This window comes from Monodon monoceros, unplaced genomic scaffold (assembly GCF_005190385.1).
Source record: "Monodon monoceros isolate NGI ecotype Baffin Bay Population unplaced genomic scaffold, NGI_Narwhal_1 Super_Scaffold_12, whole genome shotgun sequence".
NCBI classification, from domain to species: Eukaryota; Metazoa; Chordata; class Mammalia; order Artiodactyla; family Monodontidae; genus Monodon; species Monodon monoceros.
In genome coordinates this window covers 78,751,041-78,771,251 of record NW_021703768.1, presented here as the reverse complement: position 1 = coordinate 78,771,251, position 20,211 = coordinate 78,751,041, and the positions used below count along the sequence as shown (strand labels likewise).

Here is a 20,211-nt window from a genome sequence, read left to right as displayed (position 1 = left end):
TACTGGTCTCCTAATTAAAGCTCTGTGGCAATTCAAGGGATATAAGTTTGGGGTTAGTCTAAGATTCATTAATAGAGTGAAAACTTGTCATTTTTTTTAAATGGAGGAAAAACTCACCAATGAGATAAGCAGTTTAATGTACTGTCACATAGTAATAAATAGTTCTTGATGTAATAAGGACATTTAGGAAATAAATTCTAGTAGAATTTATTATAATTCTGAAGACTAGCATTTTTTTCTGTTAAAAAGCTATTTGATTTGAATAGGGAGGTATCTTATTACTCTTAAAAAACTGGGCTGTCATATGAAAATGAAGATACATTTCAGAATACACTCAATAAATTTACTGATACTTCATGTGTACTAGATAATGTTCTAAATTATTGAATAACAATGCTTGAAATAGGTCATTACTACCTATCCACATTTTACAGTTTAAGAAGCTGAGGTTATGTAATTGCCCCAGTTACACAGCTAATAAATATTAAAGCTGGGCATTTGAATGTAAGCATTTACTATGTGATAATATCTGCTTATAGTGAGAAAACACATACCCCTAAAAGAATGCAGCAGTATTTTTAATAGGGGAAAAAACCCAAATGCTCATTGAGATGTGATGGATTAATAAACTATGATAGAGCCATGTTATGGAATAATACACAGCTATAAAAAAATGAAGTAGGCTTTATGGTAGATCTCAAAGACTGATCATTCACTAAAAAGAACATCACAAAACACTGGGTATAGTATAAACCTATAAATACTCAGACCAGGACTGACACTGTTAACAGAGGAGAGGGTAAGAACAGAAGTAAAGGATCAAACAAGAGATACTTTCACGTTTTACACCATTTTCTTAGGTACTGTTTAAATACTTTCTCGTGGAAATTTATCAGTGTATTAATAGTCTAAAACAAAATTGTAACTAATTTAAAAACAAAACCTTTTCTCTATTTGTTTGGGTCAGAGGCTGGCTACTACTTTAAAGAAAATGACCATTTACAGTGTATCCTTTGGAAAGTGGATCTGGGCAGGTGCTGAAGACATCTCTGGGACACTATTATGATTTATATGAGCAAAATTATACAAGAGAAGCAACGAGACCCAAGTGCCTCCCTCCACCCCCTCCTGGCACTGACTTTCTTTCGAGATACTTCCTATTTCTCTAGGCTACTCAGAGCTCCTCTCCCCTGCCACTGACTGTTCTTCCTGTCGGGAGGCCCTACTCACTGCCCTTTTTTCCCCATGTGAAGCTTCCATTTTCAGGTCTTCATCAGCTGAGTAATTAAAAAGGAAAAGCCTGACAAACTCGCATGAAGGTGTAACCTATCAGCTTTTACATGGTACCTTTTTCTGAAGTGTCTGCATTTTCAAAATGACAGCTGCGACAGAGCAATGCCTTGACCAAAAAGAATGAAGCACTAACTGTGGAATTAAAGACAACACGCCAAGGGGATGAAGACGCTTTTAAGGAGAAAGCAGGGCTGTGACTCTTGGCATCTCCAGTCTCTTCTGGGCAAAGCACTGCCTCCTATGGGTACAGGTCCGACCCCTGAGACGAAGCCCTGCACATGCAGGCTCCTCACCATACTGTCCAAGTCAGGTCCGGCCTGTGAGCAAAGGGAGGAAAAGGGGGATCCCCACCGGAGGAGCATGGTGCTTTTATGCTTTTGGTTTCTATAGATCATATTCCTTTGGTGGTTTCATACCAGTAAAGTTTCCGTACATCCTCTGAGCTGGCAAGAGCTTCAAGTATTTTATTCTTCTCTGCTTCAGAGCCTATAGAGGCATATTTGCTTAAGAGGAATGACCAGCCTCTCTCAGTTTTCGCTCCAACCTTGAACACAGTCGTCATGACATCAGTGGGTAGGCTGTAAGAGAGGTGGTCAAATATGAGAAGAACCAGAAAAAAAAAAAACCTGAATACAAAGGCAAGGAATTGACTAGTGGTAGTGTTCTGGGGTACAGAGCAGGTAATAATAACAGTCTTTACTGTACAATTAATTGTCAAGAAAATGATTAATTCAGTGGTTGCTACTTTCTTAGTGGTGTGACTAAAAGAATAGCAATTCAATTTAATACAATAATTATTCACTGTGTACCCACAAAGAACCAGGCAAGCAACTGGCTGGACATTGTGGAGGGGAAGAAGAATGAGACACAGTCTCTGCCCTCAGGAACTCACAGGCTATCACCAAGTACAGAACAGTAAATATATACATCATAATACAGTGTGGTAAGTCCCATGGTCGAAATACAGCAGCAAATGTAGCAGGAGGGGTGAGAAGAGGGGTAGAAGCACAGTTTGCTGCCTTATCAAGATCTCAGAGCTGAAGAGGGCTTCAACAGGTTACCCAAATACCCCACCTGATGCTTGAATCTTTTCCCATAATGCCCAGTAAGGAACCTGGAGAGAACCAATCATCATCAAAAACATTCCTACTAGCTGCTAACTCCACCTGCTGTGTTTTACTCCTAAGAGAGATTTGACGCCTCACACCCATTAGGAGAGCTGCCATCAAGAACCCAGAGAATAAGTATCTGTGAGGATGCGGAGAAACTGGAACCCTTGTGCACTGTTGGTAGGAATGTAAAATAGCGCAGTCCCTATGGAACACATTATGGGGGTTCTTATAAAATTAAAAATGAAACTACCATATGATCCAGCAATACCACTTCTAGGTATATACAATATATGAAAGAACTGAAGCAGGGTCTCAAAGAGGTATTTGTACACCTATGTTCATAGCAGCATTATTCACAAGAGCCAGAAGGCGGAAGCAACCCAAACGTCTATCAATGGATGAATGGATGAACAAAATGTGGTACATACATACAATGGATTATTCAGCCTTAAAAAGAAAGGAAATTCTGACATATGCTACAACATGGATGAGTCTTAAGGACATTATGTTAAGTGAAATAAACCAGTCACAAAAAGACACATACTGTATGATTTCACTTATATGAGGTATTTAGAGCAGTAAAACTCCTAAAACAGATGGTAGAATGGCGGCTGTCAAGGGCCAGAGTGGGGGGGAAAATGGGGAGCTGCTGTTTGGGTAAAGAGTTTCAGTTTTGCAAGATGAAAGAATTCTGGAGATCTGTTGCACAACAGTGTGAATATACTTGCACTACTGAACCGTACACTTAAAAATTGTTAAGATGTTTAACTTTATGTTATATGTACTTTACCACACACACACACACACACACACACACACACACACACACACACACACAGTCGTGCTTGAGAATCAGGTACATAGAGTTCACCTACATCAGCACTGTTGTATAACATTTATGACCCAGGACGCAGAGGTCCTGGTTTCAGTATACGATGTAGGGCACAGAAGAGAAAGCGAGGTCATTTGAGTGGACGTGCACATCACCTCTGAGTTCCATTGGATGCCACCCAGTCGTTAAACAGCTTCATGGCGGCAGTGCTGCAGTTCTCCAGGCTGTGGGTGCAAGCAAAGTCTAGCAAGGCTGATCGCAGTTCCCGAACAGATGGGCTGCCCTCATCAGTCCACGTCTGCTGTTGGATTTGCCTTTGAAGCAATTTAAATACCTTGGTCTAGAGAGACAGAATGGATTGTAACAGAGTGATCATAATTAGGACAACCAGAAAAATCAGGACAACTAGGTCTCTTTTTTCCCAACAATCACCCAAAGAGAAAAAAAAGGGGGACACAGGCATTACTCACTAAATATCAACTGACATATGAAGTCCACATACAGCTGGGATAGAACCCTTCAATAACTAAGGCCATAAATAAGGTTGCTATAGCCAAGGTGGACTTAATGACATAAGACAGAGAGAATTAATGGCTTCTGTGCAGTAGGGAACATTTCTTCTGTGTATACTCAGCTAGAAGTTATTTTCCTGCCCAAAAGTATCACCTATCACCACTGCTGGAAGGAAGCTGGAACTTCCTGACCTCGTGACTTCAGAATCCATAAATCCATTCAGCAGTGAGAGAAAAATATACTTCTTTACTGATGGGTAGACGCTTAAATGTTTCTGAATCCAGTGTTAAAGGAATATTTAAAATATCATCTAGTTTGATGCTATAACAAATTAATCTAATCAAATTAGCAAGAAAATGAGGCCTGCAGGGAAGAATAGTTGTTTATAGTTATTTTTCTCCTTCCCCAACTTTTTATTTAAAAAAATTTCAAACCTACAGGAAAGCCCCAAGAATAGTAAAATTAATACCCATATGTTAGATTCACTTTTTTTTTTAACACTCTTACATTTGTGTATAGCAACACATACACACATATTTTTCTGGTTTTAGCTCAACTATATGAAAGTAAGTTATAGATATCATGATATTTCATTTATAAATACTTCAGCATGCAATTCCCCTATGTAACCATAATACCTTATCACAATTAACAGTTATTCAATGGAATCATCTACTATTAAGTCCATTGTTATAATTACTTCTGAATGAGATATCATTCTTAAATATATACTTGTGGTATTAAGAAACCAACAGATATCTTATTTCTTTTTCATCTCTTCTCAGAACAAAAGTGTGGAAGCTGTTCATAGTATATGGAACTATTTCCATATTCCAAGCTGTGGTGCAGGGGGGAGGAGTGAGGACACAGGGGATTAAAAAAAATCACCATATAAAATATGCATTTATGAATGTCACTAAAAGGAACAAAAATTCTAATATAAAAATGCTGATAGGTATTTTTTTAGAAAACCTTCATGGCTACAAATAAGGAGACTCAAAACGAAAACAATTTAGAGGCATCCCGGCCCACAGGGTTCTTGGCACAGGAGGGTCTCCTCCCACTGGTACTCTAACACCATCACTGCCATGTCTCATCTCAAGTAGTCAAGTGCCACAGTTGACCACATACAACACCTCTTAACGCCCCCACATTAGTTCAGGCTCCTCACAGAGCATAATATTCTTCTAGAGTGCCTCTGTCAATAGTTAAAATGAATCCTAGTTGGAGAGTTTTAAACTGCTGAGGCCATTTTCTCACCAGACCTTCTCTGAATAAGTCTCTTGTGGATCTGACTGTGAGAATGGAAAAAGGAATCTGTACAAGAAGACGGACTCAAACTCCCTTTTGTTTGCTTGCTTCAAAAGCAATGAAATAGAGAACAGACACCTTGTGGAACGTGTGAGTAACAAAGCTTGCCAGTCATTGGGAAGATGTGAAGTGGAAAAATACTTGCCATGCTGACTGATAGTGCAAGGAACATAAAAGCAATGCAGGAGATCCTGCTGGATACACATGACTGCACTGGCACATGTTGTCTTCCACTGTCCTGACTTTCTCAATGGCTTCGTGATAGCATTATGATGCAGAAAAGAAATTTAAAAGCTACTCATAACTGTCAAAAAGAAACAAAGGAAGAATGAGAGAGAGAGAGAGAGAGAGAGAGAAAAGTTCCATACTTACAATACCATTAAAAAAAATTCAGTGGAGAAAGATGGCAATGATCCTTAAGAGTTTACTAAAACAAAGAAGCCAGTGGGGAAAAACAGAACTTTAAAGTACTGGAAGTATGGGAAACCTGACACTTGAAGATGCTAAATTCCTGAGCAGTTACTCCATTGGAATTACAGGGTATAACTTTACTACTTATACTCTGTACCAAAGAGTCAAGAGGAAGTCCCCAAACAGTTGATTTTAAATATATCTCAGGGGAATTCCCTGGCGGTCCAGTGGTTAGGACTTGGCGTTTTCACTGCCACGGCGGTCCTGGTTCAATTCCTGGTCGGGAAACTAATGTCCTGCAAGCTGGATCATTTTTATCATTTGAAAAAAATATTTCAAATGATAACATAAAAGAGTAAAAGATTGTATTTTAAAAAAGAATAATTCTGTTTTTAGAAAATTTGGATTATAAAATCTTTTTGTAAGTGATTCAGGTTATATTTTTAATATTAATAAATCACAGCAAGTGCTTCAAATTATCTTTCCTTTTTAGAAATAAAATTAAACCTGTTTTTCCCTGGTTCTGCATTAATTTTTTGAAATTTAACCTCATTAAACAATAGAATTCAATCCTCTGATTTCATAAAGTGAAGATGGTAGGGAGAGGGAATAAATTGATGAGTGATATAAGCTATGTACATGCAATAATATGCAACAACAATAACACAAAATGGTTTTAAAAATAAAACACAGGGCAAGATGCTGACACTTACGTTATATATTACGTTTTGATTTACTGCTTTAATTTTACACTGATGTTCCCAGGGAGTTCTTTCTTGGGTCAACTGAGCTTCTTAAAAGTGAAGTGTCAGCTTTTATTGCAAAAGGATTATCCCACCAAGCCCTCATATGTAAAAGAATGGCAGAGTTATAAGTGATGAAACGGGAATATGACTGAGATCAGATTTTAGCATCAGATGTGAACAATTTGACACAACTCAAATGTGCTTCCAGACTCTACCCACCACACACCACAGAAGACATCACAAAATGTGATATATGGGTAATATATGTTATGTGGGTCTGTGCAGCCTAAATAACACAGTGCCCAATAAATGTACACAATGCTCTGGTGACACTGACTTAAAAAATTAATTAGACATCAGTCTTAATTACAAATACTATTTGAAGATTGGATCTAAGGTCTCAGAAAGGTCTGCCATTCTAATCTCATCTATGGTGTGTCAGATTTCATATTTTAAGAATTTTAATGCTACTAGAATGCCCTAAGATTAGAATAAGAATTTTAAAGATACAGTTTCTCCCTCTTGAATTAAAGCTAACATGACTTTTAACTAACAATCAAGTGCACGAAGACCTCCAGCAGTAAGGGTCTTACAAACACATACTAAGCCTCCTGCCCTTGCCCTCTAACCACTAATCCCATGGACTGGGGTTATGTATATTCTGCTATGTTCTGAATAAACACATACCTGCCCAGGAAACTGGAAATCATCATTTGGGATGAAGATGCAGAGTTAGCTGAGTGTCACTGTAGGAAAATATTCAAAAGATCTAACTCCTTGAACTGAGTTCAGCATCTGTGTTCTCAGCACAGGGACAGCCTGAGTATCAAGTGCTTCCTGACACCAGGCCCTCAACAGAGTTAATGGAGAGAGGCAGGCAGAAGAGTGGCTTCTGCCATCATGAACTTTAACAAGCCTTCAAACTATTTTGATTTAAAATATCAGTTTAAAAAAGGGGAAAAAAAGATAGCAAGAAACGGCTTTGATTTTTCCAATAAAAGGGTATCCTCTGAAAGATGACATTGCTAAAACACAAAATACAGCCATATAACACAAAGAGCTGTCTGGAACGAAAGTAATCTGGGTTTGAATCTCAGCTTTATCATTTACTAGGTAAGTGACTCTGGGGAATTTATTTAGTTTCTCATCTATGTAATGGGGGTAGAAATAGCTATTTGGCATTGTGTGACGATTAAATGAGGTAATCTGCATTAAGCACTAAGCAGGGTGTGCAGAATATAATAAGCACCGAAATGTACTTGTTTCTGGTATGTTTCACTCACTTATTCATTCAACATTTATTGAGTGTCTCTATGGGCCAGGTCACATTGCAGGTGCTGGTTTTTATTAAGGCTGGTAGTTGAAAGCCTTATGAAATAGAAGAATGATAAAAATCTTAGTAATTAGAAGATGCCTCAGAAATCACCTAACTGAAGCATCTCACTTACGGGTAGGGATGGGGGGTGTGTGGCTCCTTTGGGTTCAGATCAGAAACTTGTAGGAAAGGTACTTTTCAAACTCCATATGGCCCCCTGTCCTGCGCTCCCTCCCCGCACTGAGAATCTCGCACGTGATGAGAGAAGTCATCACAGGGGTTGTGTGGCGTAATAGAAAGAGCAGCAGAAAAGAGGATTAAAAAAAAAAAGCAATCCAACACCTTCTTTTTAACAGTGAGGACACCAAAATCTTAAAAGACTTAATCTAATTCCTGGCCCATCACCTTCTTCTTTTTCCTGAAAGCTGCCTTTTGCCTGGTCCTTGGAAAACCTGACTAGTTTATAAAGCAAACCTTGTTGTCAGAATGTGATTCAGAGAATTAGATAAGACAAAGAATTCATCACTCCTTCCCAAACTTTTAAAGACACTGTCAACAATTTAATACTGAAAGTGTCTAAAATAACAACTGTTAAGATCAGGCAGTTGGTTTTAAAAAAGGTAAAACAGTCTCCAATACCAAGGCTCCTTTAGTGCTTTGCAGAGAAACTTATGTTCACCAGCATCACGATCCATAAGACAGTTATCAGTGAGGACTCCCAAAACAGAATATTCTCAGTACAAACATAACTGTCATTTTATAATGACCACTAGGAAATGAATGGGGAGCACTACTTTGCAAAAGGGCCTATTTCAAGCATTTATTATATAAAAATAAACCAAGATTTGAATAGAGACGTTTTCTTTTCATGTGGCCCCATTTTCTCAGAAGTCTGTATTTTGATATTCAGACAAGATCATGTCATGCTAACCCTTTATCAACTCATCAAGGTAAGAAATGACATTTTGATTCAAAGTAAAGATTTCATAACTAAGTGAAGAAAACGGAATTCAACTGGTTGCTTTTTCAGTCTATTAGTGCTGAACAGAACATGCATAACACCAGGAAAGGCAAGCAACAAAGAGAACTTGGCAAAAAGGCAGATTTACCACCAGTTTTGAGGCCAGATCCATGTGCCCCAGTTCTTCAAGGTTATAGATGAGTTCTGTCTGGAACAGGGCTTCAGTGATGGGTGCAGTACAGGTCTCATTTCTAAGATAATCAATCAAATCAAAAGCTCTCTGAAGAGGCACCTTGCCTAGGCTAAAGGGTAAAAGAACAAAAAAGTAAATATGCCAACACAGGCAGATGAACTGTATGTATGCTGAGAGACAAATGGCTAGATAGCGGGTGGGGGGATCCTGAAGACCTAAATTTTAAGCTTTGGGTGGTATTCTGTAAAGTTAGACTAAATATTATTATCTTTGATTAGTTCGTGTGTGTGACTCAAGGTTAAAGACACATCGCAGGAAAAATAAACAATAGCTCAGCTTTTGTTATATAAGTCACCTGTAAATTACTACTGATTCAGGAAAAGTATTATAATATTTTAGGTGAGAAAAGATGAAGAGTGCTAATTTTATTTATATATTAATTACTTTTATTTATCAGGTGAGAGCAGGTGGCAGAAAGAGGATTTGAATCAGAAAGAACTTTTTTATTTGTTATTTGTATGGGAATTTGTCAAACTTGCTAAGGCAAGGTCTGCTGTGAATTTATGGTGAACACGTTTAAAAAATTAACCACTTTACAGAAATCACAACAATGGTGGCTGAGATGATGTAAGGTCACTTCATAAAATATGAACCAAAATAGGACAGTCAAGAGCAGTCAGAAGGAACACATTTGAATATTCCTTGTGTGTCTGACCCATTAACAACCTGAACCAGTAATCTTGCTCTTCAGAGGATATTCATACACGGGGTCACTGCCATTGCAGTGACTGGCTGGAGAGGTAAGTCATTGCAGTGACTTGTGGGATGGCTGGGGAGCTAAGTGGTGCTCCAGCTCTCAGAGGTGTCCCTCAAACTAGTGAGGGAGCACCAAGCTTTATGCTGAAACCACCTGCTGCTTGACAAGAATTCTCTCATGAGATAAAGCAAACGTGGAACTTTTACATCAATTTATTCAGCAAATATGTGTCCTGCTTGTTGGTATCTACAGTCTTGAAATATTCTTTAAATCTTATTATACAACTGTTCAATATGTTTGTAGCTGATGTTTCTAGATAGACTATAAAGCCCCTGAAGGCAAGGAATATGTCTTATATCTTCCCAATCCTCCAAAATGAATTATACCTAACAGGCAATACATGCTAGTTCTTTTGAATTGCTTTTCCATAATGTCCTTTTCCTCGAGAATACTTATTTAAAAACAAAACAAAATAAGACCCAAGACAAGCATACTCTACCCTGCAAGTTCAAAGATGTTGTTGATGAGGCTGGCTCGATCTTTGTCACTCAGGACATAAGGATCTATTTTCAACTGTTTGATCAGTGCTTCCCAGTTGTTGTCTGCATAATGTACAATATAATAGCCAGTCATGTCTGTATTGACCTTGATCCACTTCACTTCTTCTGTGAGATTGATGACAACTAATACAGACCAAAAAATGAGAGAGAGAGAAGGTAATAGGAAAAGAAAAATATTAAACAGATACCTTGTTTGTTTCAAAGTTAATATGGTATTATTATGTAATATTCCACTAAGAAACTAAACGGCTGCCTCCCAGGGCAGTTATTTTCATGTTAACAAAGATCACCACTCATTCACTTAACAATTATTTATTTAATGGTAAACAAGGTAGACATGTGCCTTCTCTCATAGATCTTACAATCTAATGTAACCAGGTGAATAGAATATCATATAAATGTTGTCTATGGAAAAAGAAAACATGGCATTCTGTAGAAGCACAGAGTAGAAATGCTTCATCTCCTAGGGAAGGTTAGGAGAAATTTCTTGGAAGAAATGACATCAAAGTTGAGACTTCAGGATATATAGGTGTTGTTAGCCAAGTAAGAGGGACTCTGAGTGTTCAAGGCCCAGAGCGAAAGTGTACACGGAGTCCATGCACTGAACCAGCTCCCAAGTTCACTGTGGCTAGAGGAGAGAGGCAGGGAGAGGGGCAGTGTGTGCAGGGTGAGGCACAGGGGAAGACAGTGAGAGAACTATAGAAAATGTGTTCCATCTCAGCCTTTGTTTATGTTAGCAAAGAAAGGACAAACAAAGCCATTTAAAAAGACACATAATTCGGGCTTCCCTGGTGGTGCAGTGGTTGAGAGTCCGCCTGCCGATGCAGGGGACACGGGTCTGTGTCCCGGTCCGGGAGGATCCCACATGCCGCGGAGCGGCTGGGCCCGTGAGCCATGGCCGCTGAGCCTGCGCGTCTGGAGCCTGTGCTCCGCAACAGGAGAGGCCACAACAGTGAGAGGCCCGCGTACCACACACACACACAAAAAATTCCATTGTATATATGTGCCACATCTTCTTTATCCATTCATCTGATGATGGGCACTTAGGTTGTTTCCATCTCCGGGCTATTGTAAATAGAGCTGCAATGAACATTTTGGTACATGACTCTTTTTAAATTTTGGTTTTCTCAGGGTATATGCCCAGTAGTGGGATTGCTGGGTCATATGGTAGTTCTATTTGTAGTTTTTTAAGGAACCTCCATACTGTTCTCCATAGTGGCTGAACCAATTCACATTCCCACCAGCAGTGCAAGAGTGTTCCCTTTTCTCAGCCATAAAAAGAAACGAAATTGAGCTATTTGTAATGAGGTGGATAGACCTAGAGTCTGTCATACAGAGTGAAGTAAGTCACAAAGAGAAAGACAAATACCGTATGCTAACACATATATATGGAATTTAAGAAAACAAAAATGTCATGAAGAACCTAGGGGTAAGACAGGAATAAAGACACACAACTACTGGAGAACGGACTTGAGGATATGGAGAGGGGGAAGGGTGAGCTGTGACAGGGCGAGAGAGAGTCATGGACATATATACACTACCAAACGTAAGGTAGATAGCTAGTGGGAAGCAGCCGCATAGCACAGGGAGATCAGCTCGGTGCTTTGTGACCGCCTGGAGGGGTGGGATAGGGAGGGTGGGAGGGAGGGAGACGCAAGAGGGAAGAGATATGGGAACATATGTATAACTGATTCACTTTGTTATAAAGTAGAAACACACCATTGTAAAGCAATTATACCCCAATAAAGATGTTAAAAAAAAAAAAGTCACATAATTCAAAGACAGCAAAATAAACATTAGGGAAGGACTAAGGTCTCATTAAGTACAAATAAGAAATTACTGAGTTAAAATAACAGAAAATTGATAATGCATTTTTTGGCCCCTACCATTAAATATAAATGCTGAGAGAATTGTTAGAAATTTATATGGAATGATTTCAATTAACGTACAATTAACAAGAAGCTAAAAATATGTGACTATAAAAAATATTACTACAAAAGCTGGACTACAAAATATATATAGGAATTTTCAAAATGTTGAAAATTACCAATCAAGAAATGTCCTTCAAAGTTGGCAGTGAGGATGTGAATTTAAAACAATAGTTAAGGGTATGCTTCTAAGCATCTTAAGGTTTAATATTTATTAGACTATAAACCCCATGAGCTTTAGTTTGTGTACTGCTAATCCCTCAGCACTAGAACAATACTCCTAGCAAGTACTCAAAAAATACTCAGTGAATTAACGAATGAACAAAACATTTATGTCATGGTAAGTTGTTTCAAACAAATCTAAATAAAGTTTGTAGATGTTTATGATGTAAGTTTTCTTCCCCATTTTAAAGTAGAGAATACAATTTTTTAAATTATAGGAGAAAGAGTAGAGATAAGAAAAATAATCTAAACTCAGATGATAAAAGCATTATGGGGCATATTTCCTGCCAAGATTTTTCCTATAAACATTTTAACTGAATTAATATTTAATACACTGGATCTATATACATTTATTTTATACTGCGTTTTCACCTATCAGATTTCACCTCCTGCCATTTTCCCACTGTCTTCATATGCAGTATTCAAGTATCTTCAGAATATTTTATTTTGAGACCTACCACAGCTTAACCAATCTCCTATTTGGAAATATTTAGGCTGTTTTGAAATATTCACTATCACAATAATTATATATAAAGGTTTTTACACATAAAATGCTTTGGAAACACATTAAAACCCTTTAGTACCTGAAGTCTTAGGGTTGATCAACTTCAAAAGCATGAATTATTTAAATTTATCAGATTTTCTTAATGCCTTAGTTACTCTAATTCTACTGAAACTGTAAAAGATTTTTAAGATGGAAAGACTTACATTCTGATCATGTCTTAACATGACATATCAGATAATCAGTCTTTTTCATTAAAAAGAACTCCATACTAATTTGTTTTATTGCTGCTATAGCAACAGATGGGAAAGATTAATTACATCAATAGGGTTTATTCCTTTTCTAGAGCAGAATGCAGTTCTAAGGTTTATTTGTGATGGCAACAGTAGCTGCTCCAAGTTGGAGATACTTTTAACAAATCTATGACTAATGAAATTAACTTTATCATTAGCTAACGCAAAAATATCAACACTCTCCGGGTCACCAAACACAATTTCCTACAGAGCTTTTATGAAGAAAGGACCTTGGGAAGAAGAACTAAAGAGCTTCAAATCTCCCTTTCCCAACAAAGGAGGCAAGGAATGATAAGTATGGCCATTTTCCCATTGGATAGATACAGGAAAATATTGAAATACAGAGTATCTTCGCTGATAAGCAACTTGCCATGTTGTAAACCTAGCCAAGTCCAGATGGTAGAGAGAAGGAACACAGCTGGGAGTGTGCTTGAAATTATTACTGTCATTTTGATGACAGAATATAAAGCAGTGCAGCGACAGCATAGAGAGGAAATTTATCATTTAAAGAATCAACATATTAGTCTCTTTCAGGTCTTCTGAGTGATCCAGAATGGAGGACCTTAAAACCACAGGTATCAAAAAATAATAGCTTTGCACACAAGGGAGGTAACTACATCCTGCAGCTCAAATGTGGATGAGGCTATCCTCATATGTTTTTAATTTATTATAATCATTAACAGATTAACAGTTCAATTTTCACAGTCCACTGAGTAGTAAAACAAGAGTGAGCAACTCCAATGTTAAATGGCAGAAGCCCAGATTAAGTAATCTAATAGGGATTTTAAAAAAACATTTGTCAATGAGTTATGAAAATCAACTACTGTTTTATAAAGAAACATTAAAGCACAGAAACAAAAAATATGTCTTCACTATAAAGCTGCAAAATTTCCTGTGTAGCTTGCTCCAGAGGGCTAGCATGATACATGCAGCTGAACTGCATGCATCCCCTTCTGTTCAAAAGCATTCCGTTCTCCAATACTCCCTTTCTTCCCCTTTATTTTATTAGGGGGAAAAGGCAAGAGCAGAGAATGGCACATGATAAATATCCAATCCTAACTACATGCCCTTCCTCCTTCCTCTTGTTTTCAACTGCCTTTCATTTCAATGCCACGTCCTTTAGTTTCAGAGAAATATTTCTGGCACAGTGATATCCTTTTAGAAACATGAATGTTCCAAGTTAGAGTTAATATAAAAATTTCCTATAGTGAAAGAGATTAGGTTTGAATAAAATGTGGAAGACAGAGAGAGAGGAAAGAGGAGGGGGGAAAGGAAGGAAGAGAAGGGAGAGGGAGACATTTTAGTGTAATTTCCTCAATAGGTAGTTTAGAAAAATGGTCCCATTCAGCCCTTCTTATGCAAAAAAAACTATTAACCATTCAAAATCCATGTACATGGGGAAAAGTGACAAAAGCATTGACCACATATAACTTCTATATTTGATTGAACTAATGGACTAACCCAGCAACCCTGACATTAGAATGCACGAAAATATGCTATAGATTTAACAAACCATCAAGATAACACATTGTACTAAAGTCATATGGCATAAAATAAGCCTCTGTAGTCACTGTCTGTGCTATATTTCTTTTGAGAAAAGAAAAAATTAAAATTCAACTAAACCAAAATTCGTTCTCACAGGAGCATCAGGAACCAAGAAGACCCAGCTGTCCTCAAACACTTTTTGTGAGGACAGACATTTTCAGTGTGGACTTTCAAAACCTGAACTGCCAGGAATTAAAATTGCAGCAGCAAGGTGAATAACACAGTTGAGAAGAGGAATTAGCAGACACTGCTTTCAGCACATATTGGCTCAGTTCCACCTCTAGATTAAACCAATCATATTATAGTGCATTTCATATATCTCCCTTTACTAAGAATATTTTCAAATGAAGAGAAACAGAAGGTATCATTTCATCAAGGTTGGAATGCTCTTTTCCTAGAAATTTTTACAGTGAGATTTGAAATTGAGTCACGTTGTTATAGACTAAATTGATTTATTCAATAAATTTTTGTGTACCTATAGGGTGCTAAGGTTGCAAAAGTGATTTGTGTAACCAAGATCTCCACCCTCAATGGGGGATACATCTAATGTGGGATAAATATAAACAAAACAGTACTTATAGTATATAAAAAGTAGAGAATATCATTAAAACACATAAGTAGGGCATCTAACCTGTCTTGGGGTGAGGGAGGGCTCCTTAGAGCAAGCAATGGATGATTTGAGATCTGAAGAGTGCATAGGAGTAAAACCAAGGAATCAGGAGGCAGGAGTGTTCTTCCAGAAGAGAAAACAGCATATGTAAAGGCCCAGAGACAAGAGGCAGTGCGGCATGTGTGAGTTGCTGAAACAATTTTTGTGCAGTGGAAGCAGAGTGCCAGGTAAGGACTTAGAAGGAAACGGCAATAGCAGGAAAATATGAGCAAGACTTTGGGGTGTAAATCTCAGAAAGAGTTTAAGAAACTGGCATATGAACTAAGCTAAAAAGTAGAGGGCTAATAAAAGCAGATTTCTTATTGTTCAATTATTTCTAATACCACCAAAAACTTATATACCATTGGGAGGTTTGCAAAATTTCCTTATTGGTCCCTTTTGAAAATAGGGAGACGGGTAAAGCAATCTACAGATAGAATGCAATCCCTATCAAATTACCAATGACATTTTTTACAGAACTAGAACAAAAAAATCTTAAAATTTGTATGGAGACACAAAAGACCCCGAATAGCCAAAGCAACCTTGAGGGAAAAAAACGGAGTTGGAGGAATCAGACTCCCCAACTTCAGACTATACTACAAAGCTACAGTAATCAAGACAATATGGTACTGGCATAAAAACAGAAATATAGATCAATGGAACAGGATAGAAAGCTCAGAGGTAAACCCACGCACCCATAGTCAACTAATCTATGACAAAGGAGGCAAGGATATACAATGGAGAAAAGACAGTCTCTTCAATAAGTGGTGCTGGGAAAACTGGACTGCTACATGTAAAAAAATGAAATTAGAACACTCCCTAACACTATACACAAAAATAAACTGAAAATGGATTAAAGACCTAAATGTAAGACCGGACACTATAAAATTCATGGAGGAAAACACTCTTTTTTTTTTTTTTTTTTTTTTTTGCGGTACGTGGGCCTCTCACTGTTGTGGCCTCTCCCATTGCGGAGCACAGGCTCCGGACGCGCAGGCTCAGTGGCCATGGCTCACGGGCCTAGCTGCTCCGTGGCATGTGGGATCTTCCCGGACCAGGGTGTGAACCTGTGTCCCCTGCATGGACAGGTGGACTCTCAACCACTGCGCCACCAGGGAAGCCTGGAAGAACACTCTTTGACATAAATCACAGCAAAGTTTTTTTGACCCACCTCTTAGAGTAATGGAAATAAAAACAAAAATAAGCAAATGGGACCTAAGGAAACTTAAAAACTTTTGCAAAGTAAAGGAAACTATAAATAAGGTGAAAAGACAAGCAGGAGAAAATATCTGCAAATGAATCAATAGACAAAGAATTAATCTCCAAAATATATAAACAGCTCATGCAGCTCAATATTAAAAAAACAAACAACCCAATCAAAAAATGGGCAGAAGATCTAAACAGATATTTCTCCAAAGAAGACAGACAGATGGGCAAGAAGCACATGAAAAGCTGCTCAACATCACTAATTATTAGAGAAATGCAAATCAAAAGTACCGTGAGGTATCACCTCACACTAGTTAGAATGGGCATCATCAGAGAATCTACAAATGCCAAATGCTGGAGATGGTGTGGAGAAAAGGGAACCCTCTTGCGCTGTTGGTGGGAATGTAAATTGATACAGCCACTATGGAGAACAGTATGGAGGTTCCTTAAAAAAATAAAAATAGAACTACCATACAACCCAGCAATCCCACTACTGGGCATATACCCTGAGAAAACCATAATTCAAAAAGAGTCATGTACCAAAATGTTCATTGCAGCACTATTTACAATAGCCAGGACATGGAAACAACCTAAGCGCCCATCATCGGACGAATGGATAAAGAAGATGTGGCACATCTATACAATGGAATATTACTCAGCCATAAAAAGAAACGAAATTGAGCTATTTGTAATGAGGTGGATAGACCTAGAGTCTGTCATACAGAGTGAAGTAAGTCAGAAAGAGAAAGACAAATACCATATGCTAACACATACATATGGAATTTAAGAAAAAAAATGTCATGAAGAACCTAGGGTTAAGACAGGAATAAAGACACAGACCTACTAAAGAATGGACTTGAGGATATGGGGAGGGGGAAGGGTAAGCTGTGACAAAGCGAGAGAGAGGCATGGACATATATACACTACCAAACGTAAGGTAGATAGCTAGTGGGAAGCAGCCGCATAGCACAGGGAGATCAGCTCCGTGCTTTGTGACTGCCTGGAGGGGTGGGATAGGGAGGATGGGAGTGAGGGAGACGCAAGAGGGAAGAGATATGGGAACATATGTATATGTATAACTGATTCACTTTGTTATAAAGCAGAAACTAACACACCATTGTAAAGCAATTATACTTCAATAAAGATGTAAAAAAAAAAAAGTAAGATATAAAAATCACAGGTACACAATATCAACCAAGTAAAAAATTATTTTAAAAAAATGACTAGAAAGAAATAATCGTGAGAGTAGTTACAATAGGGTAATAAGATTTGTTCTCCATCTTCTGGATTTTATGTAATGTGCATATGTTATGCTTAAAAACTATGTTTTTCAATAGTAACATTAATAATGATAACTAACACTTATATAGCACATAACATGTGCCAGGCATTATTCTAGGTGCTTCATATAAATGAGCTCAATTAATCCTCACATAACACTATAACGCAAGTATAATTACTCTCTCCATTCTATAGCTCAGGGAAAGAGGCTCAGAGAGGTCACATAACTCACCTAAAATCATACAACTGAACCAGGCAATGTGGCTCCAAAGTCAGACTGTTACTAAGCTACGCTCCCCTCTCAAAGATATAGGATTGAACAACAGATCCAATTCAAACAAGAAATTTTCCCTTTCCATAAATCTAAAGTATCACTAATGGTTCCTGCAGAACCCAAGAGCCTCATGTTTTCAGGATGTAAATTAAGAGGATACGTGGTGTAGCATTCAGTGGTATTTAACAGATGGTTAGAAACTACATTTCAATTTCTTTTTATAGACTCCTTGTGGGTCAGCATATACAATCTTTACATTTTATTATCCCCCCACAATCATAATTTCTTGCCCTATTTTCTCATTATCAAAAAATGTATACTGTGTCTACAGGACATTTTGTAATAATTATTTACTACAAATCTGTCTCATGAATCAACGTTTGTCATGCATAAGAATCATTAGGGTGCTTATTAAAATGCAGTCGCCTCAGCCCACCCCTAGAGAGTAGACAGCAGAGTATACTTTAAGAAACTGATCTACTACTTCTAACAAAATATTTATCTAGGATACAAAAACACAGTATTTGCTATTTTCTACCACAACTGCTAGCATATTCAGCGCAATTTTTTATACCTTATTTCACATGACTAAGAAAGACCAGTTTTATGCATGATACATAGAATCAATCTCACCTTAGTCACATTTTGTACAGGTGTCTCAGAGAACCAGCTCAGAGAGCTGTGTACATTGGAAAGTGTAATGGAAAGTGTAATCTTCTTTCTGCTGCTTGGTCAATTTTTAGAAAATATGCTGTTTCTAATTTCATTTCAGAAAAGTGTTAAATATAGCCAAACCTGATTTCTTGTCCAGTAATGATACTGATCGATACTTTGAATAATTTCCTTCATCAGTGACATAGGATAGTGGAATATGCCACAGAGAGCTGTAAAAAGAAAATACTGGAAGATTATCACTCTTTCCAATATTTCAGTCAGTTACACATAATTTGTTGGGTATATATATATTTTTTTTGGCAGGAAGGTGACATTTTTCAAGCTATTCCCGGAAAGGGATAATCTTGTTAGGTTTCTTAAGAACTTATGATTATAAAACATTCAAAAATACTTTAACCTGAGGGTGCAAAAGAGATAGCGGGGAGAGAGAGAGGGCACTCACCTTGCATCTGAAGGCTGAATTTCAGGCTTCATATTTAAAGAAAATCTTTCTTGTTGCACCAGAAGTTCCTTTCCTTTTCTTTGAACAGTCACTAAAGGAAATCCTTTCTGCAGGGTCCAGGTTTTCATCATTTTCCTTACGTCTAGTGTTTTGTTTGAGACCTATAGAAAAAAAAATTATTTTTGCTTTAACAGTCTAAAAATTTTATAGTACCTTTCCCTCTTTCCCTACCACATTCTATGGAGACTACATTTAATGGTAATATAAAAAAGAAGCACAAATGCTGAGTTGAATTTACATTTTTACTCTAGGTAATTGAGCAAGTGCTAAAAGGAAAGTAACTTGGAATACAGCTAAGTGATAACTAAAGAGAGTGAGAGAGGAACTACGTTGAAAAAGCAGCACATACGCTATCAACCAACTGAGTGTTCATTAGAATCCCTAAGAAGATATAAGCACTCCTTCAGGTCACAATACTAACATTTAGAAGGTATGGATAATGATATGCAGTCTAGAATCAGAAGCACTGCTACTCACTCCTGTGAATCAGCTAGGTCCAGATTTCTCGGTCCAGATTTCTCTTTATTCCCCAGACCCTCTGCTTTCACAAATGTTAAAGTTCATCTTTTAAAGAGCTCATCCTGTGGGAGTGCCTGGGAGCAGCAGCAGAGGAGTGAGATACAAACAGGTCGGCTGCCTGGACTTTAGGTCTCTCTAGAGAACAGCAGTGAATGTTTTTCATGGTCACATACCCCTTTTTCCTATAAAATACATGAATTTATCTACAAGATCTAGAATCCAGTGTCAGAGGTTCACAGACCCTCTGAAGCTCCCTGTCCCTAAGACATCTGGTATCAATGATTAAGAAGCAATTTTTGAACTATCTCTTTGAAGCAGGTGAGCTAAATGTACGATTCAAATTATTTTTCTAGATTACCTATGGATTTGCAAGCAACTCAAATCATCAAGTGCTTAAAATGTTTTGTAGTATCACGCCACTATGGCAGGCCTTACACCTCAGTCAGCATAAACCTATTTATTTAAAGCCGAAAAGGATGGAGAAAATCTTCCCAAATGCTTTGTGAGATTAACCTTATGTTTCTCATGGCTCTGACCTATTTATTTCTGGACAAGAGGTTGGGAAGAAAACAAGCTTGCCCCAAAGCAAGGCACTTTTGAGTCTCTGAAAC

At 37.7% G+C, this 20,211-nt stretch overlaps 1 protein-coding gene across 3 annotated transcripts in view; it reads right to left on the bottom strand.

The window, feature by feature from the left end:
• The window catches only part of LNPEP (leucyl and cystinyl aminopeptidase), a 100,435-nt gene that overhangs the window by 4,339 nt on the left and 75,885 nt on the right, over window positions 1-20,211 (bottom strand). For all 3 annotated transcript variants that reach the window (XM_029216418.1, XM_029216419.1, XM_029216420.1), the window contains exons 10-15: window positions 19,022-19,182; window positions 18,700-18,788; window positions 9,944-10,127; window positions 8,643-8,796; window positions 3,393-3,577; window positions 1,710-1,871 (exon numbers count right to left, since the gene is read on the bottom strand). In XM_029216418.1, coding sequence (XP_029072251.1) covers window positions 1,710-1,871; window positions 3,393-3,577; window positions 8,643-8,796; window positions 9,944-10,127; window positions 18,700-18,788; window positions 19,022-19,182 — 935 coding nt within the window. The remainder of the gene's footprint in view (window positions 1-1,709; window positions 1,872-3,392; window positions 3,578-8,642; window positions 8,797-9,943; window positions 10,128-18,699; window positions 18,789-19,021; window positions 19,183-20,211) is intronic.